This window comes from Rhipicephalus microplus, chromosome 7 (assembly GCF_043290135.1).
Source record: "Rhipicephalus microplus isolate Deutch F79 chromosome 7, USDA_Rmic, whole genome shotgun sequence".
NCBI lineage: Eukaryota > Metazoa > Arthropoda > Arachnida > Ixodida > Ixodidae > Rhipicephalus > Rhipicephalus microplus.
Window position 1 is genome coordinate 122,285,566 of NC_134706.1, and position 25,551 is coordinate 122,311,116.

A 25,551-nucleotide genomic window follows, 5' to 3' on the forward strand; every position below is an offset into this window, starting at 1 on the left:
TATAACTTCAGCGCCGGAAGTGACACCATTGCTCAAACCGGCCGGCGATGGCTCTTTAGACAATACAAGTAACGAGTCAAAAACGTCACAATTCACGGCGCATTACAACAAAATAACCATTTTATTGTATTTACACGTTCAGCTATTTTCATTTATCTGCAAATATTTGGTAAGCATTGCACTATGTAATAATAATAATATTAATAATAAATGTAGACGTGAATGACTCAAGTTTCGGTTTCGCTTAAAAGGAGAGGTAGGAAACGCGTCAATATCGAGGATGTGACGTTCATTCATATGCTAATTAAAACAAAAGCTACGTAAATTAACTACTCGACGTTCACGCTTTTGATCGGGGTACGTTTCAGGAATGAAAGCAATAAAACTTTGTCAAAATTAAGAGGCGCTGACGGCGCGTCCCACTGATCTCCATTCGAAGCGCGCTGATGCCAACCTCTCCGCGCAGGAAGAAGAAGAAACAAAAAACAGTTAAAAATCATTGAACCAATCAAAATAACAATCTGTGGCGTGCCCTCATTCAGTGTTCGCGGAGACGAGGTTCCCTAGCGGCGGCCAAACCCACCGAGTTTCTTCCATCGCGGGGCGTCGGCGAGAACGAAGAGTTGTCCCCTTGAACGATGGATTTTAGGCTGGCATGAACGTTCGCCTCCTTCAAGTGAGCTTCACCTCAGCGCAGCGCGCGCTAGCGCCGCCGGAGACGCTGGTTTCGCCGCTGAAAGCCAATCCAACGAAAAGCGCTCGCAGGTGCACGATATACGTTGGCCTGTGAATTGACGTCGCCGGATTCATCTCGCCGAAGCCGTACTACCGCATAGCTGAAAGTGTGTGTGTCTCAAGCGGACGTCGTCGATAGCGCCGGTGACCGATCGAGCCCAAGATGAACGGAGGAGCGTACGGCGCTGGCAAGGCCGGCGGAGGCTTCGACCCGATCGGTTTCGCACTAAAACCGCAAGTCATGCTTAGGATATTATGCTGGGTAAGTGATACCCTCTATTCCTTAAGCCGTCGGCGTTCATCACCGCGGTATATTATTACAAAAGAGGTCGTAGTTTGTATTTTCATTGAGAGGTGCTGCGAGTGGGTAGCGCGGCGTGCTGCAGCTGTCTGTGCAGTGCTCGAGGGGGGAGATTATTGATTTTTCGCCACGGACGTTCCCGAGCTCGAATCGCTGGGAATGGCGGACTGTCCCTGCTAGATGGGCGCGATGTTGAGCCGCGCGGCATGCTAAAAACAGTCTCGCTCGCGCCCTTTGCGTGCCGTGCGCGTTTTTTCCAGCCCGGTAAGTCGCCGGCATGCGGAGCATGACGCGCGCTTTCGCTTTCCAAAACGGACGCGCGCGCCGGAACGCCGTGCGGCGAAGCCCAACCCAGAACGCGCGCGGACAGGCGCCGATGTCGTTTATTGACTAATGCAACTTCGGAGAAAGCGTCGCTAGAGCAGTAAATTAAGTATGAAAATAACGATGTTTATACGGCTCGCAGATGTGCATTGCATAGCGGACGCGTCGATGTTCTTGGCCTTATCATCTCACGCGCCGCGCATATGCAGGTGCGCCATGCAGCTCGCACACTGTGGGTGAAATTATGTGTACTCTTGATCGCGTATCTCAAATATTACTTTGTCACATGAAAGATCGGAATTATACGATGGGTAGAAAAAAATAAGTTACATATATAGAATTAAAAATTCTGGCAAAAAAGTGCCGGCTGCATATATCGTACAGGCCTTACAATATATGTTGGGACGCGCTTTAATTTGATTCCGCTTCTTTTTTTTTTTAACACGAAAGTGTTTTATGCCGGGATTCACCAAGACTTCAGCGGCGTACGTACTTCCGTCACGGAAGTGACGTTGTGTATAAATACACATAAAAAGACAAAGAAAAAAAGTTTCGTTATTAGGAGTCAAACTCGCGACCTCTCGGTCAGCAATTTACAGCTGCCGGTTTTTTAATTTCCGGTTCGCATACTTTGTGGGGTTTTTTTTTCAGTTAATGAGGCACTGGTCATGATTATGCATCATACATGTCAATCTTAATGTCTGAATGCATTAAAACTATTATCCAGGTGTGCTTGAATTTTCACATAATCATATGGAAATTTGGTTGCTCATCATTGAGAGTGAGTTATAACTTATAAACTAAACGCCCTACACAAAAATGCTTTGACATGAATTAAGCATTATACTCAATACAACTAGGACTTGACATGTGTTTATGACACTAATGAAAGGTGTTATTAAACAATTATGTTATATTCGGTATTCATTGTATGCGTACATTTAATTGCTATATCTTGTGATTTGTTTAGTGAGGTTCGATTAAAGTTGAGCAGGCTGTGCAGCGCATTTCCAGTGACTAGACGTATGCTGGACATGTGTTTGTATCTGATGGCTTTGGTTTGCATTGAGAATTGCAAGTGCTTTGATCTATGCAGTTGTTTGCCATTGTGGTGTTTGGGTGCATCTCCTCTGGTGCCTGGGTGGACGAGCGGTGCCAGTACAACAGCGACTCCAATGCATGCAACTTTGGCGTGGCAGTTGGCGTGCTCGCTTTCCTCGGCAGCTGCGGCTTCCTCGCCATTGAGGCCATGTTCGAGAACTTCTCCAGCATAAAGATCCGTCGCCGGGCTGTCGTAGCTGACATGGCATTTTCTGGTATGGCTGCTCTCTGCACATATATATTATCGAAGGGACACTAAAGTTAAATTATACTTAGGGAACTACTGCCTCTTACTTCATGATTGTAGGAAGAGAATATGAAGGTCAAAGTGTCATTCTCACTCCTCGCCCCTAAATCTCGACACCTAATGTCAACGTGATGGCACAGATCTCTTTCTTTTTTTAATATTTTGGCCACTTTAACACAACAAAATGTTATGAGGCTTGTTATGCTGCATATCCGTTTTGACTACAACACAGCCCAAACCACTGATGTCAATATAAATTATGTAGGCCTCAGCAGACACTGTCAACATTTGTGGCATCACGGATTCTTGTTGCAGAAACCTGTAGACAATGTTGCATCCTGTACCTCATTCTTCCACGTTCTTTTTTTCTTTTGCTAAGCTTCTTTGCAATGCAAGGATGATTGGCTGATTGATTGATATATGGGGCTTATAACGTCCCAAAACCACCATATAATTATGAGAGACGCCGTAGTGGAGTGCTCTGGAAATTTCGACCCCCTGGGGTTTTATAACGTGCACCCAAGTCTGAGCACACGGGCCTACAGCATTTTCGCCTCCATAGGAAATGCAGCCGCCACAGCCGGGATTTGATCCCGCGACCTGCGGGTCAGCAGCAGAGTACCTTAGCCACTAGACCACCGCGGCGGGACGCAATGCAAGGATGGTGCTTTTGGGGTTGTGACAAGGTAATTTACGGGTACAATGGGTCATTAGTGTCGCTTTAATGCGTAGCATTTTTTTGGCTAAGAAAAAAGTTTGCCATGGGTCACAATAAACTTGTAAAATAAGCAGTGCCGAACAATGTCTACTTTTCTATTTTCGTTACGAAGTTAGCTGCTAGCAGAACCACCAGCAACAGCCAGGCTGAGTAGATTACTTTTCAATATCTACTATGTCAGCTCAAGCTGGTACGAAAATTTCAAGGCGGAATTGCCTCCCAACTCTTGATCATGTATCCTTACTGGTCTAACAAACCTCTCGCTTCCAACTACAAAGTTTAAATGAACTCAAATACATCAATCCTTAATTATGAAAATGAAAAACAGTTATCTATGACTACCAATTTCAAGATTTTGCCACGAGTGGTCAACGATACAAACTGTACCTAAAGAACTTTTTTAAGATGATACAGCGAATAATGAAAGATGTGCTGTCACTTTATTGAAACTCTCAGTAGGGCCAGGGTAACGTACAGTGCTGTGAATCGTGGGTGACAGTTTCAATAATATGTAATGGGTTGAGATTTATTATTAAGGACTTATTGTAGTATATGTGTCTGTGTTCTCAAGGAAAAAAAAGGAAGAACTTTACATAAACAGTGTAAAGTTTAGAGATTGCAAAGCTGGTTGATCTTGGGGGCTTAATGTGGCCTGCTTGGCTGACACTCCGTTTTTTCGTGGTGCTGACACAGTAAAGTTGAACCCCAGCCTCTCACAGACCATGCAACAACGTCGTAAATTCCGCGCCAGGGACTAACATGCTAACCTAACCGTGGCACCCCCGGTAAATGCACGGACCATTCGTCGCTGGTATTAGGCTCACACCAGACAAACCCTGCACAACAGGCTGCGCAGACTCTGTGCATGCGGGCATGGCTTGGCTGTGGCTGCTCTTCGGGGCATGGATGGCTAGGCAAGGTCAAACCCAGGCGGCACGCAGCTGTGGCTTGATTATTAACGCGATAGCATTAAAGAGGTCATTTCTCAGAAATTCCGGCATCGGTGTCAGTGTCTGTGAGTGTGAAATTATCATCTTGTGTGTGACTGCAAAATAAAAAAAGATGCAAATAAAAAAAATAATAAACGTTTCTGGGTCCAATTGAGGATCAAACGCAAGCCCTCTGTGTTGCAAGCAGGTGTTCTACCTCAGAGCCACAATATTTGTTGAAATTAAAAAAAAAAAAAAACATATGAATGTGATGCAGTGCAAGGAGTTTCCTTAATGTCGCATATATTGCCTGGCAGAAGCGTAGAGTCCCTCCAGGCGGCAAAAGATGTGAATTGAGTGACGAATGGGTGTTATAAAGGTCCACCTATTGTAAAGCACTCAGACATATTTATTCATCATCAGCAGCAGAACCATCAGCAAGAGGAACTGCCTCGTTGGTTTGCGTGCTGCCCTATAGACGTGTAGTGGGCACATGACTAAGTTCTGTGCTTGCAATAGGCATTCGGTGATACTTTGAAATGGGCAATGTTATGCACGCAATCATTTTATAGTTTTCGTTTGATACGGCTAAGGCATGCACCGAGAACTGATGCAAGCTAGTAATTCAGAAGACGATGCAGACGAAGCCCACTAATGCCGAACAAGTTTAAGCGTCCTCAAATTTTTTATAAGCAATGGCACAAAAAATTCTTAGCGGACACTGGACATTTTATGTCGAGTTTCAAGAGCTTCTCTCTTGAAAAATGCATGTGTCCTTGACCGATGGACTATACAAAGCTCCATGCAGTCAAATGAATTTAGAAACCTGGCTTCTTTCATCAATTCAGACCCCCAAGTCAAATCAGTTGAGACACCTGGCTTTTTCATTCAATTCAGACCCCAAGCTCAAAAAGTACTAAATGAAGCCCATACTAGCTCAAGGTCGTGTTGTATTGAGTGTACTTGGCATTTTTACACGACCCGTGGTGAATGAAAAACTCGAGCTCTGAAAGTCCATGGTAGCCCAGCGGCTGTAGCATTGTGCTGCCGAATTCGTGGTTTAGAGTTCGGGGACTTCCGTCCTGGCGGCATCAGCCGCATCTAAGTGCCTGCAAAGTGCAATGCCATTTGTGGACCCATAATTTGACCGTGACACTGGAGCAGTGGCTTAAATCATAAAGGGGCCAGGGGGTTCTGAAAAGTCCATGTGTTCAGGCTGGGGTGAGGGGGGGAAACATTCTTTTTGGGTGTCCTCTCTTAGGATTTATCTATTTTAATGCCGTCTTTGAATTTTTTGACAGTTAAAGGTAGCACACTCTCTGTAAAACATGCATACACCTCTCTTAACCCTAGAAGCCAGGCATCGTCATGCTGAGTGCCTTCAGCACGAGAGCCTCTACGCACAGTAAATGAGTGGAACGTCCTTCCTTTGACATGGTTACATAGCACCGAGCTTGTAGAGAAGTTGACTAATCAGGACGTAGTACTAGTATTTCATCTTGCTTTGACGTGACCTCACCTAGTGTACCTTACCGTATGCTACCTTACTCACTTTATTTTATGATTGCTTTATGTATGTTAATACATTCTATCTTTTCTTTGGTATTAAATATTTAGCATGTCTTTTTTTATTTTTTTTTTGTAGTCAAATTGCATAGTATGTATAATGCTTTAGTTGAATGTACATGTAATTACTCCTTCTTAGTCCTCTAAATTGTCCTGCAGTATTCTGTGAATAAATAAATTATACAAATAAAAAAAACATATTTGAAATTTGAAGAAGCCCTTCGAATGAGCAGAAAATAAGAACAAAAATCAAAGCTGCTAATCGCGTCAAAAAACACTACAGCATATGATTGCTCGACTATGGTTGCATTAGTTTTAAAGCATCACTGGTGAACACCAAAATGCTTTGCAATAAATTATTCTGAGGTAAATAATGAGAGGCTACTTCAACTTGCTATCAGAAATGGGGCCAAAGTGGTGCTTTACTTTTACGCATTATCCCTCACAAAAAAAAAGAGTTAGGATTTTTTTCACACTTTAATCCGAATGACTTGGCTAGAAATGCACTGGAGCGTGCCTGTGAGTTATGATGAAAAGAATTTACGCTTATACTATTGGCTTCTCAGTGCTGACCTAGCGTTGATGCTCGACTGGTTCTTTTTTTATTTTTTAAAAGTAATTTTATTTGAAAGTGTAATTTTGATTTTGATATGAATAAACAATAAAGCATAACTATAAAAACAAAGTGGGTACCACGAAAAGATGCGTGCCCCCCCCCCCCCCTCCTTTCCAAGTGATTTCTCAGGATTTATGCCACTGTACCGGACTTAATGGTATGGCGGGGTCAGTAAGTTTGCTTGAACATGGACATACTGGCGCTTCTCACAGTGAAGTGATGGTACTTACTCTGCTAACATGAAGAGCTTGGTTACATGAAGAGCTTGCTAACATGAAGAGCTTGGAATTTTGTTCCAATTGTTCATGCAGTGGCTGACGACGATGAGGAATTATGACTGAAGTGGGTATGCGCCACAGTTAATAGGGGAACAAGAACAAGCTTTTGTAATGGGTTGGAGCATTGGACGACCTACTCGTTACGCGGAGGAAGATTCTAATAGCATTCGCTAGCTGCAATTCGCATTGTGCGATGAGTGGGTGTTCTTTCGCTATTTGAAAATTCTTTATAAGTCGTATTAACGCGATTGCTTCCCCGACATCAAGCCTGCCTAAGACAAGTTTGCCAACAAGTCCCAAGCAGTGGCGTAGCTGAGTGGTAGAATACTGGACTGGCACCCAGCAGACTGGGGTTCGAGCCCCACTGTGTCATTGGTACTAGGTTATTTTTCTAATTCGCGCGATGTGGTTACGGACACCGGCGGCGGCGACGGATAACTGCGTGTGACCCGAGTTGTGATCTCGTAACAGCTTTCCCTTTTAAAAAAAAATGCTGCATGATAGCACTTTGTCTGTCTTGGTCTGTTTGTACCATTCCTTGTGCTATCACCCAATTCTTTTACAATATTCCAACTGGCCAAAGTTATTGAATTTACCTAATGATTTTGTGTACTACGAACTGAATGAAACTGATGGGATGCTGTATAACACAAACGAATTGCTTCTGCATTTGCGCAGCCCTGTGGGCATTCATGTGGGTCGTGTGCTTCTGCTACCTGTGCGATGCCTGGCGCAAGTCAGACATGCCGAGCGACGGCTACGGCCTCAACAACATCCGGGCAGCCATCGCCTTCAGCTTCTTCTCCATCTTCACTTGGGTGAGGGCTTCGCTCTGCGGCCACGTCTTATCATCCGCAGCTGGAAATGCCCCGTGGTGAAGTGTAGGGGTGTGCGAATATTTGAAAATCTCGAATAATTAATCGAATATTCTGCTGTTTGATTCGATAGTCAAATCAAAAAGCACATTTTTAAAATGTCAAACATTTTTTGGATACTTTTTGAGTGATCAGCACTAGTGCAACACCCTGAAAAGAACAAACTGGAATGTAGAGTAAGCACTTTTTCTGTTTTAATTATTGGATTACAAAAATACATGCAGCTCGACCTTCATTATTTTTTCCTTTCATTCATTGATACCTCACAGGTCCCGCAGGACATTACTTAAAAGATGGGCTTCACAATATAAAATACAAACGAATGTGATAAAAGAAAGAAGCAGGACTGTCAATTTTGCACCAGCCACAGATGAAGCGCAAGTGAGTTCACAGGAGGTTCTTGACGCTCCTGACGTCATTCACACTTTCCTTAGTGCCCACAACGACGACAGAGTTATGCAAAGCTTACTAAATAGCCAGGCAAAGGCCATCAAGTTCCTTGAAAGCAACAAAAAAAAAGCAGGATCAACGACTGCTTTAAATGAATTTCTTAACTCGACACTGACAGCAGAACAGTATGTCTGAAAATTAATATGTCTAATGCTAAGGTAATGTGCAACAGTCTTGGCAAAAAATAGCGGTTTAGCAGAAGAGACGCTGGAATGGTAAAGGAATATGTCTACTTCGGACAGGTAGTAACCGCAGAGCCAAACCAAGAGAGTGAAGTAACTAGAAGAATACGAATAGGAAAGAGCACGTCTGGCAAGCATTCTCAGATCATGAATAGTAAGCTACCACTAACTCTAAAGAGGAAAGTATATAACAGCTGCATCTTGTCGGTACTAACATACGGAGCAAAAACCTGGAGGCTTACAAAGAGGGTTCAGCTTAAATTGAGGACGACGCAGTTAGCAATGGAAAGAAAAATTATAAGTGTAACCTTAAGAGACAAGAAGAAAGCTGAGTAGATTAGGGAAGAAACCGGAGTTAAGAATATCATAGTTGAAATCAAGAAAAACATGAACATGGGCCGGGCATGTAGCGCGTAGGCAGGATAACCGCTGTTCATTAAGGGTAACTGACAGGATTCCTAGAGGAGGCACAAGCACGAAGGGGAGACAGAAAGTCGGGTGGGCCGATGAAATTAAATAGTTTCCGGGTATAACGTGGCAACGGCAAGCACAAGAACGGGCTGATTAGCGGATCATGGAAGAGGACTTTGCTCTGCAGTGGGCGTAGTCTGGCTGATGAGGACGATGATGTATCTTTATATTTTTGCGACAACGAAATTCCCACAACAATGTACAAAAGTCACTTCTTCGGCCACACTTGCGGCGCACTTGCGGCCACACTTGCAAGAAACACGTACGAAAACCACAGGTAGAACACAACATCACCCGGTCCTCATGTGTGTTTCTTCGTGTCCAAACAGCGCGTCACAAGTGTTAACTATGTAAAAACAACTAGCCTCTACCCTGGTCCTTCTAGCTGAACACATAGGGTTCCAAGTGCCAGTTTTTCTGTCATGATCAGGAGGCCAATAAGAAGTTGCCTCACATTTTACATAACCCAATGGTTTCTGTGGTCTGTTCATGAAATTTACTAGCTGTGCAGTTTGGGGGCATAAATTTGGCAGCAACTTTCAGGGGCACTCCATAGATAGCCAACATAAACTTTGGCTGCAGCTTCCTGTAGTATACTGTGCTCACACAATCGACAACTAGATCTGCAGCGTTGGCACTTTTCTGTCTTTTTGTGCGAGCGTATGCATGGTCAAGTGGTTTTGGGCACTTATATGCGATGTTGAAAGAAAAATAAGTTAGTTGTTAGTCAGCACCAGTGCTTCTCTCGTCTCCTTTTTATGACCCATCTTGGTCTGCACTATAATATTTCTTCTTAAAAGTTATGTATTAACCAGGCCAAATCAAAGTTTTAATGCTGCCTTTATTTGCCTGTAATGGCTTTTCCTAAAGATGATACATCTAGGAAATTAAAGCGGCAACTCCAGAGTAAGTGAAGTGCCATATTTGAATGTTTTAAAAGAAATTATGCCAATACTTTCATGGTAACTGCCATAATACTTGATTTGTGCTAATCCTGTTTGCTCTTGGTACATAGTTGAGCGATAAGTTGAATTGCTTTTGAACAGCGCGCGAACCCATGATGCCGAAGCACTGGTGCGTGCTGTTAGCCTTTTACAAGTATACAGTTGGTGTTCGAGAGAAAGCAATGGGGTGGGCTATCAGAGGTTCCGAAAGGCAAAGATGTTAGCTGTGATACTAAATTCATCCAGTAAACACTCTTATTTTTCCTGTAACAATGTATGGCTGCAAATCATAACCGCCACAAAAAATATGAAAGAAAAAAAAATAAAACTCGACCCTTTCAAGCTGGCGTGTAGTCCTAATAATTGTATGGTGTGCCAATTGAAGCAATTTTTCAATTGCAAGTGAGAATGCTAAACCCTAACATTTAAGGCAAAGGTCCCGAAACTTGAGTCTTTCATGTTTCGGTCATGTTGTATGGACTGGCAGTTCTATCTAGTGCTATCTAATGCAGGAGGTAAGAAATAATGGGGTCAACATAGACTAAGATAGTTAGAGGTGATTTTTCAGCGGGGCAGCGTGAAAAGTCATGCCTATGGAAGAGTGGTTTACAGAACTAGGACCAGTCTCTAATTCATCATGGTATCACTCCGCGAGTCTTGTATACCACTCTTCTTCTGTGTCTTCTTGCACTGCCCTACCGAGTGTTCCGAGATTCACCAACTGGCCCAGTTACGAAAGCATTACTAAAGGAAAGCATCTTGTTGTGCTTAGAGAACTTGAGTAAATCAGATCACCCGTGAGATCTGGTGCTCTCATGGGGCCACCAGGAGTTGATGACTCAGTTGGCACTCAACAACAACAACAGCAAGTACTGTCAGCGTGAAATGAAACGCAACAGTGGCAAGCATTTGCGATGGTAAAGTCCACGCCGTCCGCATATCACCATGGACAGGCACGCATGTATATGCACAGAGCTACCAAACAGTATGCGCGTGCCTGTCAATCGTGACAACTGGACAGCGCGCACTATATTATCGCAAAGGCTTGCCGCTGTTCGGGTTTCATTAGACTCTGATAGTCCATTGGTCTTTGCTCCACCATTGAGAACTTGTGGTTTCATCAAAGCGAATGACACTTTACTAGAGCTTGAGCTCATTTACAAGTGTCACTGGAGCCAGGTTTATTCTTTGGGAAGAATGGTCTGGCACGAATCGATGCTGCACGCCGCAGGCGGGCTGCGTGTTCCTAGCCTACCAACGCTACCGGCAGGGCGCCGACGCACCCTTCATGCCGAGCTACGAGGCCGACCCCACTGGCATGGGAGGCGGCGGGGGCACACCCTTCACGGGCGGCTATCCCGGGGACATGGGTGATGCCTACCAGGAGCCCCCCTTCTCCACCAAGGCTGACCCCGGAGGCATGGGAGGCATGGGCAGTGGGAACTTCCAGGCACCGGCCTACTAGCCCGCCCCCCCCCCCCCTCCATCGTCTGTGATCCCTCTAGCTCCCTCTTTTTGAGCCCTCTCACTCTGCTCCTCGACCTGCATACGTGTCTCTAGCCAAGGGGAGGGGAAAAACAATGATCTTTGTGTCGTTACATGTGTCGACCATATGCACAAGGGCAGGACCTCGTACTGTGCATGCAGCTGGGAGGCCCCCACTGCTTCATATCTTTGCCAACCAGAGACAGTGAAAGGGAAAAAAAATTTAGAGCCAAGTGGTGTACCACGAAGTTGTCTATAACCATTCTATGCAGAGTGTGACCAGCGCGTTTGTTCCTAGCTAGGATGAAGGTACTGAAATAACTCCAGAAGGACTCTGGCTGGAACTATATAGCTATTGGGCAGTATTGTGAGCAGTTTGTCTGTTTTGCAATAACTGATATCAGCGCTGCTCTTGCATTGCTTTCAGGTTGTGCAAATTAATTACAAGCTCACCAACTATTTGTGGAGCATACTTTGAAGCAAAAAAAGGAAAGAGAATTCTGACTGGACAGTGAAGCTTCAGAAATGTGTTACTTAGAAAAAAATAGGCTTAAGGCACTTTCCTGAGTTGCCACTGGGTGGCACTACAATAAGTTATTATTAAAAAAAACTACATTTCATGATTTTATATTAGGAACGAGGCCTTGCAGCTGTGCACAGTAGGAGACTCGGCACTGGGTGTAAGTTACTGTATGTATAATAGCCCAGAGGAAAGCATAGCACCTGCTCCGACTTAGCATGAGGCTGGGAACAAAGGCAGGATTTATGATTGCAGGCAAATCATACTTAGTTTTATGGTCACATCCAACTCATTACCGGCTCAATTCCCTGGCTTGTACTTAACCAACAGTATTGGCAAATTTGCCCAACATAAAATTCACCTTGCAGTCGATGCGAACCATGGCTGGCTAAAATTTTGGCCCACCTGTGCTGGTGTGGTTAGTGCGCAGGGGCCATGCTTTTTTTGAGGGGCACTGTGAATGGCTGTGCAGATTCTAAGTGAACTCTGGGTTGTGTTGAACATAACGTAGTTCTCCCCGAGGCAGTCTAGTCAAGTAAAACACTCTCTCGCTGTTCCCTACGAGAGAGTTCAACTGTTGTCTCTCAGAGACTATGCATACAGGAATTACTGTGTATCTAGGAAATGAATCGCACTTCACCAGCAAGTGTACCAGAGCCACGATTCTGTTGGCAGCCTGAATATGTTGGAGCACGAGAATACTGACAAACATTTCCTGTGCTGGGAATATGAAATTGCAGATATGAACTTGACAAACACTTGATGTATGCTCAATGCATGCCGAATACCTGCAAGGAGTGGCGTGGCGCACACTTGCGAGAACAAACGTTGCGAAAGACGGCACGTACGTTCACAGACAGCAAAAGTCACCATCTTCGTGGCAGTTTTCAGAGTTACAACAAATCGCCATGCTGAAGATCTGGCATGTCACAAATCTGACCGAAAAATTGACCCTCGTCGCTCCAAAAAATGAAACCCCATATTACACTTTTTCCTACTCTATAATAGAATGCAACTTTTTCTCACCTTTTCAGGTGCAGTCTCTCGGTGTCAATTACTGGTGTATTTATTTTGATGCATGCCCTGTGATTTCATGTCAGGAAAGTCATGATGAATAGTTTCAAAGCACTTCTGCTGTGAATGTGGCCGGCTAAAAAAAAAAATTGCAGAAGAGGTCGATGAAAATGTTATAGAATGATCAAAATTACTGATTGATTAGTGGAGTGTTGTGGCGTAAGGGTCAAGGAGTGGCCAAAGAGCACCATATGATAAAGATTACTCCTAACGGGTGTGATTTCAAAGGGCGTACAGGCTCTGAACACACTCATTGAAAGCAAAGTGCCATTATGAGGAACTGCTATTGTCCAATAAAGGCAATGGCGAGAATATTTTCCGTTATAGAAAAGCATGGTATTGCAACGTTCCACGAAAACCATGAAGAGCGGTGCCAGCAATGACTGTGGCTTTGCAAAAACGTGCCACTTTATGGACAAAGTAAGAGGCGTGCAACCTTCGCATGACTCAAGCTCTCGTATTTCCATACTATTAGAAGCAGACCAGATCGTGTGAACTATTGAGCACTGCATTTGCTCCAGTTGGAAGCTCATACTTTGAAAAATTCTGGCCTCGCACTGTTAAATGTTGCTGCAAACTTGTACGTGTGTGGCCTCTAATATTCCAAGAATTTCTGCCATTCTTTATAAATGCAAGGCACTTGTCTGCAAAGTCTTGAAAAAACTGCCTTGCAGCCTCTAGTGTAATGTTGTTGTAACTTTTGCTTGCCAGTCTGTTCCACAAGTGGCATATTGATGCTACTAAATTGTTGGCAAACGTGAGTGTCATAGCGATTGTTTGAATTACCAAGTTATTGCCTTGATGATCTCATTTGAAACTAAGCATTGCTTTGAATTGCAAAGGTCAGTATGTGCAGTCAGAGACAAAGGCTTGTGGACCGTGCGCATGCGGAAAAGCCTGAATTTCATCATAGCCCTGCCATGCATACAACTTTAATGTCGTCCTGGCCAGCAAATTTATTCCGTTGAAAATTATAGCACGTCACTCGTTTCCTGGTAGTATTTGCTGAATTGAATGAAACTCTGGCACACTTGGCTTGCGCATGGTCCGGAAACTTCTGCGTGCAACCTCAAGTCAACGTCTGGCTGCTGGCATCTGCCCTTTGCATGTTCCATCAGTTCTATGTGATATGTGCAACTAAGATGCACTGTCACTCTAGTCAAGTGAAATTATATTTAGTCACGTTTCGATGCCTAGGGCGCATCGGCATGGCAGCTTGTTGCCCGTGTTTCTAATGATCTCGCTCAAATATATGTTGCACTGATATTCATTTCCATTTTGAATGCGGCCACCATCGTGAAAACGTACCGTGCAGTCCACTGTGTACATTCCTACTGCCGAATGGTTACGCTGTATGAGATTCCCGCTGTTCGCGCAGTGCTGTTGCGGCGACAACGGCGCAGAACGTGCAAACTGGCATAACCTCTTCATATCTAGTCTCTGCCAAGAGCACCCTACTCGTGTGCATGTGAAAGTGGATGCCGCCAACATTCCACGCTGTTTCTGTAAACCTGTTGAGACTTTGTCCCAGCTTATCTCTTGTCATTCAGGAGCCACACCCACCTTACAAGACGTCAGCCTGTGACACTGTTGGAATGATGCACAACCACGCTTGCATTCTTGATGCTTCTATTAGTTGTTTTAAAGCTCCGTCGTGTCTTAAAACAGTCGTCATCCGTGCCCATACATCACTGCTCCCTATCTTTGCGAACTTGCGATTTCTTCCGTCATGCGAGTTAAAAAAAACAACTGCAATAACGAAAACGTATTTTTGTGCAAGGCGTGCACACACACAATAGACACCCGCAATAACCGTGCCTCTGAAGGAAACTTTAGGTCGGCTGTCGTGTGCTGTCTTTGGGTCGATCAAAAAACACACTGTCCCGCTCCTCGGTGGCTAACCGACGATCCACACAGCTTTTGTGACTTCCCAACAACACTGCACTCATCTACCAATACAACATATCTGCATACTGGTAACTGCTCCAACTCAGTTTTTTGGTGAACAAGGCTTTGTTGTTTGATTATATTCATCGAGACGAGTCGCTCCGCAATGGCATGGCATCAAAATATGTTGGGACATTTTAAACAAAATGTCCTACTAAGTTCTTGGAAGGTGGTACTCTCTGAAAGCTCGTTAACCGAGAACCACAATTCCCGTCTTGCCAACGATAAAGGATACCGAAAGTTACAACCACCGTTTGCTGTAGCGAGCATGGGCCACAACCTTTCCGACAGGTTTTCCTTCCACGACGTACGCATACGCATAACTTTGTGCAGCAGTTGTGGCGATTGACCAGACTGACAGAACTTTCAGCTGTTTACTGCTTGCTGTCCTATAGTCATGCTGTATTACAGAGGCTAAGAGATCTCCCTTTATGCAAGTTTTTGATCTGTTTTTCTGCCTTCGTGCATCCTTCTAAAGTTTTTTCCACGCATGCTACACTCAATGCGAACCAAACTCGATGCAGGCCGGACACTGCTTCATGTTTCTTTCAAGTACACTTGACTTCAGTGCCATGGCACTCAGCTAAACAGTCAGCGTTGTAATGTTGCTTGATGAATTCCATACGAATAAACTTCATGGCAGATTGAAAATGGCCATGTTACAAGAGGTATTGCAGTAGATGCAGCAAATCCGAGCTGCAAGAAAGGAAGACGCTGGAAGATGTCTCTAGTTGTCGGGGCCTTTCTGCTTTATGGCTTGTCCTTGCACATGCAACTTTTTTACACACCATTTCATTTTGCGCTGAGCGATGTTCATAAGCGTCATAAGGAGACTGCCACAATCACACTGTTTTCTTTGCACTTGCATTCTGAAAGCTTTTGCTGCCATAGATCATGCTTCTTCAGGACAATGCCACTAATTAGCAATCTTACTATTACTGTTTTCTTTCTTTTTTCCCCGCTGATTGAGATGTCCAGAATATTTCTATCACAAAAAATCAAAGCTGTTATCAAAGTGTTGAGGGATTGTCACCACTGTACACACACGCGCACACACTCAGGACACCCTTAGCGAAAAATGAATGCTTTTCATATTAGCGTCTGCAGCAAAACAAAAGTGTGCCATCACAATGTTGGAGGGATTGTAGTTTTATGCAGAGCCGTCGATGGCCTGATCACTTGTTGTAAGCATGCCATGTTAGCTGCTTTCTCGTGCAAAATACCATGCTTGGAATGAGATGCAGACGTATTGGCTGGTCTCTCTGCTAACGTTGTTTACTGGTGCCCAGCGATGATGAAGCACCATATTTTCGCAGCCATAACGTGTGGTGAAGTTCAAAGTAGCTACTGAAAATATGCTAGCTTGGCCAGCATAAACGGCCCCGGTGGGCATGTCATTGTATTGTGTGAAAACAAGGCCAGACGTCTGCTGAGGAACTGAACAGAACGCACACCAAGTTATTTCACAGACGCATTTTTTTTTTCTACAATGCCTCTACTTGATTCCACGGGTGCTAACGGCCCCGAACGTCTTATAAGTTCGCACTGACCATAATAAATGTGGTTCAGCTTCAAAATTGCTCTACTGGAAGTTCCTGCTGCTTGCAGTTTGCAGCTGCAGACCAGACGACTGTAAGATTATGGCAGCACACGAGGATCGCGAAAGCTGCAGGGTGTAGCGCAGCCCGACGGAAGCGATTAGCCCGTCGATTCCATCTATCTGCAAACTTACTTCATATTTGGCCTTAAGTGTGATGGAGCCCTGATTGAGCAGACATTAAACACACCCAAAGGAAAAGGCGTCTTGTATTATATTCTCAATGTAAACAAACCTATTCACTGGTCTATGTTGTAAATATTACAGTGTCTCTTTCTCTGTTGCGTGCCTGTACATATACGCTTGTGACATCTGTGTTCGCATATGCCGTGTTTAGTGTGCACAAGACATTTGCAAGCAGGCTGGCGTTGTTTTAAGCGTGTGTTCACTGCAGCACGGAGCAGCTTCCAGTTAATGATGAGCTACAGGAAGACGGGCGATACATTTCTCACGCAGACTAGGCTTATGGATGTCATTTTTCGCAAGTGTCATTGTAATGACTACTAGTGGATGCCATCTATCAGCCTGTTTTTGCTTTTCTTTTGTTTCGTAAAAGTCTCTTCTTTCATTGTGGCTCATATGCTCCCAATGCCTAGACATTGCATTGCTTTCTAGGCTTTGCCACATGCCTAATGAGGCAAGAACGTGGGAGAGCCTTAGAATTTGGCACCCAGGCCTTGGGTTTCTAGGATGCACGTGCTATTTAAAAAAAAAAAATTGTGGCTGCAGCACTAACCCAAGGTGTGGCTTACGTTTGACTACTGGCTCGAACAACAATTGAAGGTGATTGCATACGCAAGGATCTAGGTACCCATTTGTGAACTTTCCGTTATTCAGCTCACCGCAAAGGTTTATTTGTGTGCCACCAGTCTTCAAATCAATCTGAATACACGTGTGCATATAATTGCAAACAACGGGGCGAGGCCGTGTAGCACACTTCTCGCCACTTCAAAAAAAGAAAAAAAAAACGACTCCACTTAGTGCAACTTCAAGCATTGGGGAAAGTGCAGTATGCGTGAATTACTTATGAAATGCATGGCAGACGTGATCTAGTGGCTCTCACATTTATTTCTAATAATGCAGCTGCTTTCACCAATACACGGAGGCTTCCTGTGGGTTTAGCGTGCTGCAATCATTTTAGCATACCTTCGGTTATCACTGGTCACATTTGATTTTGCTGTCGCGTGCACCTCTTGTACGAGTTTGTTTCATCAGCAGTGTGTTTGTGACATGAGTGCATTTGGTTATTTCATGTGAGGTTCTGCGAGGGTTTGGTAATTTCGTTGATAGTGTCACGATGGCGATATAATAATACAAAAGCTCTAGATGATGTTTGTGCATGTGCACGCGTGTGATATAACTATTATGTAGTTGAAGGAAGCAACATATTAGTGTAACTAGTTGGGAAGAAATAAAGGATGCTGTCACGCGAGCCATGGCTTGGTCTGCAATTTGTTCACACGGCCGTTCTTTTACTCCCTTACAAGCAGCAGTGTTGAAACAAGAACTGCCTTCTTACTTCATTACAGGCACCAGTGTTCAAAGAAGTTCCTTTTAACTTTGTTACAAGCAGCTGAGTTCAGACAAGAACTTCAATTTTACTCCATTACAGGCACAACAGTGTTCAAACAAGAGCATTGTTATCATTTTTACCCCGTCAGAGGTACCAGAGTGTCCAAAATGTTTGCTTCACTACAGGCATCACAGTGTTTAGAGAAGTTCCTTTTTACTATGTTACAAGCAGCAGTGTTTAAACAAGAACTCTTTTTTTTGTTTTTTTTTTCATTCCAATACAGGTAGCAGTGTTTGAAAAGAACGTTTTGGCAAAAGAGTGAAGTTTGAGTTTAACTTGAGAGCAAAGAAAAAAGAAATGGTTTGTGTTCCAAGCAAACTGCCCAAGAATAATGGCGAAAAAAAAGCACCACAAGATTACTCTGTTCAAGAACTCAACAGCGCTGCTCAACTGCTCAAAAAATACAAAAAAGACTACCGTATTTTCTCGCATATAACCCGCCCTCGCATATAACCCGCTCCCCTAACTTTGAACTCCCCGAAAAAAGAAAAAAAATCCTCGCGTATAACCCGCATGCTTAGCTTAAAAAAAACTGTTTTGGGAAGTCACAGTCACAATCTCGTTTACAAAAGAACTTTATTTCGAAGCGATCGCCGCAACGTTGACGGCGCCGATTCCCGTTCCTTCAATCATCGCCCGACTCGCCGCTGTCGCTGCTGCCATCCGAGGCTTCGTCGCCGCTCTCGAAGACGCAATCATCTTCGGTGCCATCCAAGCAATTGCTGATGGCGCACTTTTTGAAACTCTTGCGCACCATGTCGGCCGGAATCGCCCCCCACGCATCCACGATCCACTGGCACAGCAGCGCAATGTCTGGCCTCCGCACGCGCCCCGTCGGTGTGAGGGCGTAAAGGCCGTCGGCCATCCACTCGGCATACAGCCGCTTCACGTGCGCCTTGAACGGCTTATTGAGGCACACGTCCAGTGGCTGTAGCATGGAAGTCATGCCACCGGGTATGATCACGAGGTCGGTGCGGTGGTCAGCGAGGCGCGCTTTCACTGCGTCAGTGCAGTGGCCTCGAAACGAGTCCAACACCAGCACCGACCGCCGTGCCAACATGGCGCCCGGCCTCTTCTCCCAGATCGTGCGAAGCCAGTCACAGACGAGGTCACCATTCATCCACGCGTTATCTTCGGTTCGCACAACAATCCCTGGTGGCAGTGGAGTGCTGGGTAGCGTTTTGCGCTTGAAGATTACATACGGGCGCAGTTTGGTACCGTCCGCCAAAGCGCACAACATTACTGTGCAGCGTAGTTTGGTGTTTCCGCCCGTCAGTACGCTTACAGATTTCGAGCCCTTTTTCTGCAGAGTGGTGTCCATGGGCATCTCGAAGTACACGGGCGTTTGATCGGCATTTCCCACCTGGGAGAGCAAGTAGTTGTGCTCCTTCCGCAGCCCGATGACGTAACGTTGATAGCTCAACAGCTTATCCTCGTAGGCGTTGGGAAGCCGCTGGCACATAGTCGTTCGCCGCCGCATCGAAAATCCGTGCCTGGCCATGAATCGCTGGAGCCATCCACGGCTCGCACGAAACTCGCGTGAGATGTTCATCTCGCGGGCCAACCTCAGCGCTTCCATCTGCGCCATCTCCGTTGACACAGCGTGGCCGCGACTCCTCCGCTCCTCAATAAATTTGACAAGCTGCGTCTCAAGAAGGGGGTACGCACCAGTCTTCGGGCCGCGAAATGCTCGCTTCTGCTTGTGTGCACTTTCGAGAGAGGCCTTTTTTTTTTCGCCAGTCGCGAATGCAGGACTCGTCGACATCGTGCCTCCTCGCAGCAGCTCTGTTGCCGATTTCTTCCGCAGCAGCTATAATCGCGAGTTTTTCTTTCGCGGTGAAAGATTGTCGCCGAGACCCACTCATGGTGCCTCACCAGACAAAGCTGACCAACGGTGCAAACTGGCCACACCTGACTCTGAGACAGACGCTGTCAAATCGCTGTTGTGACGCTGTTGACCAAATCAAACAAAGCACGCAAAAAGTGAATAAACACGCTACGGACGGGATCTGTCTATGGCCTATGTTGGCTTTTATTGGCTTTGCACCAGACGATGCCGATGGGGATGCGGACTGCACGGCAGGCTATGCATTGCCGTGAAGCCGACCTCTGCTTCCGGATTATTCGCAGATAACCCGCACCCCCACTTTTCAGGCGATTTTTTTCAATTTTTGGTGCGGGTTATATGCGAGAAAATACGGTACGTCTTTTGTCAATTTAGGCTTCAAGTTGCTAAGGGAAACACATTGCGGAGCATACCTTGTAACCGGTACATTGAAATATGTTATTGGAGCAATAGCTCTACTCCTGCCGCTACAAACCCAGGAAACACTCGTGTGTGTTTTGACCTTGAAGCTCAGCCACTCTCATGTGTGTCATGACCACAACCGACACGTAGTGTTGGATTGTTCTCCTCTCCACTGATCAGGGAAAGCCATAAGCCGCCACGTGCCTCGAGCCCTCAGCTTTTGTCCCATTAGATATCTCGCGCCAGCGATAGGAAGAAAGATGTGGAGCACGCCGTGCAGCACGCCACAGCTTGCTGCACGGGGGCGCTGACGCGGCGTGCGTTCCATGGTAGTTGCTGCTACTGTTCGACGAGCTTGATTCAACTTCACTCAACCATGACATTCTTTAAATGACATCTATGTTACCTCAACAAACATTTCAATAACAAGCAGATACCCCAGCTTGAAGGCACATCATTTTAAAGATCATATGCAGGGTTATTTTTGTAATGAATAGATGTAAAAATACTGCACTAAAAAAGGAATGCATATGTCGTGTTCACAAAAAATGTGTGCAATCTATACATTTACTTGTTTCATATAGTGCTGCCCAAAACACATAGTGCTGCATGAAAATTGCAGAGAGAAAACCCATCTTGCATTTGGAGGTTCCAGAAGTGGGAATGCAAGCTTGCTTTCACAAAATGTGCATAGTCACCTGGTGAAGGTGCGTACCGGTTTGACGAAGCACATATCATTGGGAGATAATTTCCAGACTGGAGCAGCAGCTTACCAGTTGATGTGCAGATGTATGTTATTGGAACATTTATACTTTTCTCGTGAGGTTAACTCTTGCTGTGCATGTCAATGCTGTGATGTACAGTGCTCATGAATTGAAATGCAGCTGCTTATGCCTAAAGAGGAGGCATTCTTTTGAGGAGGCTCGTTTCTTTATCAGACACATTCAAATGAATTCAATGAACAAGTAAGCCGAGGAAAACATAAGGCACATTAACTGTTATCTTTAACTGTAGCGTAGTAATGACGTAAATTGAAATGCACTAAAGTGGACAAGAAGCCCCCCTTACGCCAATGGGATTCGAATCCACAATGTTTGAAAGTTGAGGGGTTCAGATTCCACTACTGGAAACGGGGGCAAATATTGCACATTTGTTTCCACCTTGGTTTAAAGCCGGCCACTCACTGCAAAAGCATACACATAACCACGCCCATTCCCTTAAGGCCACGTAGTGGGTGCATGGCAAGTTCGCAATGATTTCATGTGCATGATTGCCCGTGAAAGTTCATCTCATATCGGAGGAATTTCGAAACAACATGATGTAATTATTTTTAGCAAATGCACATATAAGTTGTTATACCAAAAGGGGAGAAGCGTACACTAGACGTGCAAAGCTTAAGAAATGGTTGCTCTTAACATGGCCTTCTCGGCTGTTGCTGGGCCACTCCCTGGCATAGACGAAGTAGAGTTGAACTATAGCCTGTCACAGACCATGCAAGAATGTCCAAACCACAGCACCAGAGCTAACATGCAAAGCTGGCTGTAGCACCCCTGGTAGAAGCACGGGCCCTTTGTCGCTCGTACTCAGCTTGCGCGGCGGGCAAACACAGTGTGGTGGCTGTGCGGAATGTGGGTTGGTAAGCGTGACTAGTAAGCAACAGTGCGTAATAGCGGCACAGAGGGTTTTTTGTAAACACTCGACCTTTTACATTGAGCTTTAGGAACGAAGCTTTTAAAGGACCGGTAAAGAGGCTCCACTTTTTTTTCTTTTTTTACAACACAAACAAGCTCGCCAATTCGTACAGCAGACCACGGCGATCACATTTGGCAGCTCTGTGTGCGGCACAGACCCTCTATTTCGAAAGGAAATCCCGTGCCTGTTTCCCTCGCATGACCAATTCTCCTCATACACGCAGTCCAATGAAAGCTTGTCCGTGAGCAACGCTACACACCACTGAGCTTGTCGATCGGTTCTTTGCCCTACCAAACAGCGCCTTGGCCCTGCAGCGATGCAGTTTCAATCACGCAGTTTGCATTTTCAGTTTTCTGTGCTGCCCTCTGCCGTTTTGTAGAGCCTAAAACTCCGGAATAAGCGATATTGCCTGAACGAAAGCCTCCGAGATAAAAAGGGTGTCTCACTACTGTACTGCGAGGAAGAAAAGTACTCCTCGCTTCGTATTTCCTGCCCGCGCCGCTATAAGATGGGCTCATATGGGGGAGCCCCGATCGGTCATCGATTGCCCGCCAATGATGTATCACGGATGCCGTGCAGCGTTGTCGAAGTGGGCGAAGTCACGACAATGGGCTACTCCTTCGCAAAGGAGGGTGGCGAGCAGGCGTGAGATAATTTAAAACCACCTAAAACGGATGCTCTAACCCCTGTTACTTCTTTATTATAGCACGTATTCGCAAAATTCTAGCAGAAGCATGTCCACCTACCAAAAGTGCACATATTTCTTTTCATTAAACCTTTTGGGCCTCGTGATTATTTACTGGCCATTTAGAAAATCTGATTCTACATTTAAATCGGTGAGCACTGCATATATACGTTGGAACACACTTTGCAGGTGGCTTTCGACCATGCCATGCCATATCTGAGAGATCCACCAATGCATTTGTTTTCCCTCGCTCTGGGAGACCCATGAATAGGGCTAGTTGGTGATGGTTAAAGATTTCTTGTTGAGCTGCATATGATGATATGAGGGTAAGACAGGGACTACAAGACAGGTGGTGTGAACCTGTCCTGTAGTCCCTGTATCGTCCTTGCCTCATCATCCAGAGCACCCCTGACAAATAGCCACACGGTATGCCGTGGCCAGCATCTTATGACGCACATTACCTGCACTACACTAAATGCTTTTTAATGAAAAATCGTCGTATCCGACGTTAAATGGAGTTCCTAGGGACCAGCTTTTTCAGCAAGCACTGAAAACATTTTCCGAGATAAAATTGGGAAATGGACATCTAGTCGGAAATGGACAACATACAAACTACACAATATGAAACTGCACTCAAACTGCAGTACAAGAAAGTTGCATATTGCACGAAAATAAGTGTTATATCCAAAAACTTGTTATAATAGTTTATTCCTAACAGTACATATATTGCAAGAATACTATTAATTTACTTCGTTATAACTGATGTTTTGTTATATCCAGATTCGTTATACAGAGGTTTGAGTGTATTACAACTGAGATGAAAGACATTCTTGGAGATTCTGCTCCCTGGTTAAAATTATAAAAATAAAACCAACCTGCAGCCAAGTTAAGTTTTTAGTTTTTAATTTTAAAAACTGACTCTACATCTTGAGGCCTGTTCGGTCTCTTCTTCAGGGTGTGACTGCACCATGAAACGCTCTCGCGGAACACAATGAGAAGGTGGGTCACCGAATCAACTTCAACACTGCCTGGGTCATCGAAATACCAAAAGACAATTCCTGGAATCCTGCTGTATAGAAATGACATCAGGAAACCGATCGGAGAAGACCTAGCCGTGCGTGTATGTACGCAGTCTTTGAAACTAATGGAGAAGACAACACATTCGCTATATAGTAGCAGCAGGAAAACAATGGTAGAGATGAAAATAGTTGCTAAATACGCTAACCCCGAAAAAGAGACCGAACTGGTCTCGAAACATCGAGCCAGTTTTTAAAATTCAAAACAGAAAAACTAAACGTGGCTGGAGGGTATCTTTATTTGAATACCAGCTTGCATGAAGCTGTGCAGTCCTACCGAATTTGCGGGCACATTACCAGAACTGGCAAATATTCCCTAACCACTGTTCGTTTCCAACGTTTTTGTTACATAGTGCAGGTGTTGAGACGGCTCTGAATGCTCCACTCATTAGGCGAATTTCTTTTATGTTATGTTCACATATGCTAATAGTGCGGTGTTTAAGAGTCGATACGTGTGTGGTGCATGTGTGGCACCAATTCAACATATTGGTTTGAACTGGGGATGTCGTTTTCGGGTGCAGTGTTCATACATGTATACGTTGGAAAAAGATGGACGTATATATGCAGTGCTTTTATGGAACACATAGGAACCAAGTGGCTTCAAGTGCTGCAGCAGCAACCCATTGTCGGGCTCCAATTTATTGTAAATAAACGACTTCTTCTAATCGAGAGGCTCGATTTTCTTCAGACGTAACATGTTCTGGAGTGTCGGTGTAACCGGGAGAGTTGTGGATGAAAAAGAGTAAACACGGAGCGCAACGGAGGATAAAAGACGGCAATAGTGAGAGGAAGAGAGAACGACAGTGGAGAGATGACAGGTTGCCTAGTAGCGACCCGTGGTGCCATTGTAGTGTGCGCCGTCGTCGATGATGTCATGTAAAGTATGCAGCGAGAGTGAACGCGCACACGAGTCTCCCAGTTACCTAGGCAGTTGCGGTGTGCCGTCTGCAGCGGTCGATGTGAAATGAGCTGCGTGATACTGTCTATGCCACTCACGCTGCTCACGGAATTCTTTTATAAACTAAACCACTAACCTATTCACAAAATAGTCTCGGCCAGTGCTTTCTGGACAGTGAGCTGTGCAGCTGGTAGAAGTGTGTTGTATGCCGCCGCTGCTAAACGTGAGGCCAGGGCATGGGCTCAGCCCTGCCGATGCCAGAATCCAGAAATGCACGTCGCGAAAACATTGCCATTTGACTCAACTTATTGCAAAATCAAAGCACTCAAACAACTGTACCCAGAATTTCTATTAGACAATATGGTAATCATTGGTGAATATTTGGCCATGTTAACGGCTAGCAACGAAGGGAAATGTACATTAAGATTTCGATAAACTCACCCTCTTTCACTGAAGATGAATGAAGTTATCTTCAAAGAGCTAAGTATGACTGCAGTCAGTTGCTTTGGTGAAGACAGTGAAATCTACAATGGTTTGTTCAACAAGCCGCATTGCAGAAACATGATTAAAAGGTTAACTTCTGTTTGCTAAAAATGAATAATATTAAGATGAAGTTTAATATGCCCGTTGAGTAAAGTGATTTGGTTTTGTTTATGCAAAAATAGCACATGACCAACTTCAGAATATATAGCATGTTAATTGGAGCACAATTATTATTACTTACAATCAAAATTGCACACAACGGCACATATCAAGTCCTTTGAAATGATCCTTCGTAAATGTGACACTTTTGCAGACAGTCATTCACAGTTAGCACCAGGAGGAGATATACTCATATTTGCCTGTCATTAAGTTACATGTCACAATTATTAGTGCCTAATATGATGCATCGATGGCATAGTGCAGGGATTGGCAGTCTGCAGTGCAGTATAATGCCAACCTTGACACCCCCCCTCCTTTCTTGTCACGTCCTATCTAAAGGCCAACTAAGCAGTTTTTACCTCATATGTTGTTCACGC

General features: G+C 44.8%; 1 protein-coding gene across 1 annotated transcript; it reads left to right on the forward strand.

Moving 5' to 3' along the window:
• The first annotated feature begins 425 nt into the window (after positions 1 to 425).
• Positions 426 to 17,792, forward strand: Syngr (synaptogyrin). The gene is made up of 4 exons (XM_037430535.2): positions 426 to 997; positions 2,457 to 2,676; positions 7,494 to 7,633; positions 10,969 to 17,792. Exons 1-4 carry the CDS (start codon positions 899 to 901, stop codon positions 11,200 to 11,202), a joined length of 693 nt encoding a protein of 230 aa, XP_037286432.1. The 5' UTR covers positions 426 to 898; the 3' UTR covers positions 11,203 to 17,792.
• The last annotated feature ends 7,759 nt before the right edge of the window (positions 17,793 to 25,551 follow it).

Bases quoted from the DNA above. Each gene is read 5' to 3' on its own strand.
- Syngr (XM_037430535.2), top strand. From the start codon at position 899: ATGAACGGAGGAGCGTACGGCGCTGGCAAGGCCGGCGGAGGCTTCGAC. The intron at 998-2,456 runs GTAAGTGATACC...TGATCTATGCAG, and splicing joins TGCTTAGGATATTATGCTGG to TTGTTTGCCATTGTGGTGTT. The intron at 7,634-10,968 runs GTGAGGGCTTCG...TGCACGCCGCAG, and splicing joins TCTTCTCCATCTTCACTTGG to GCGGGCTGCGTGTTCCTAGC.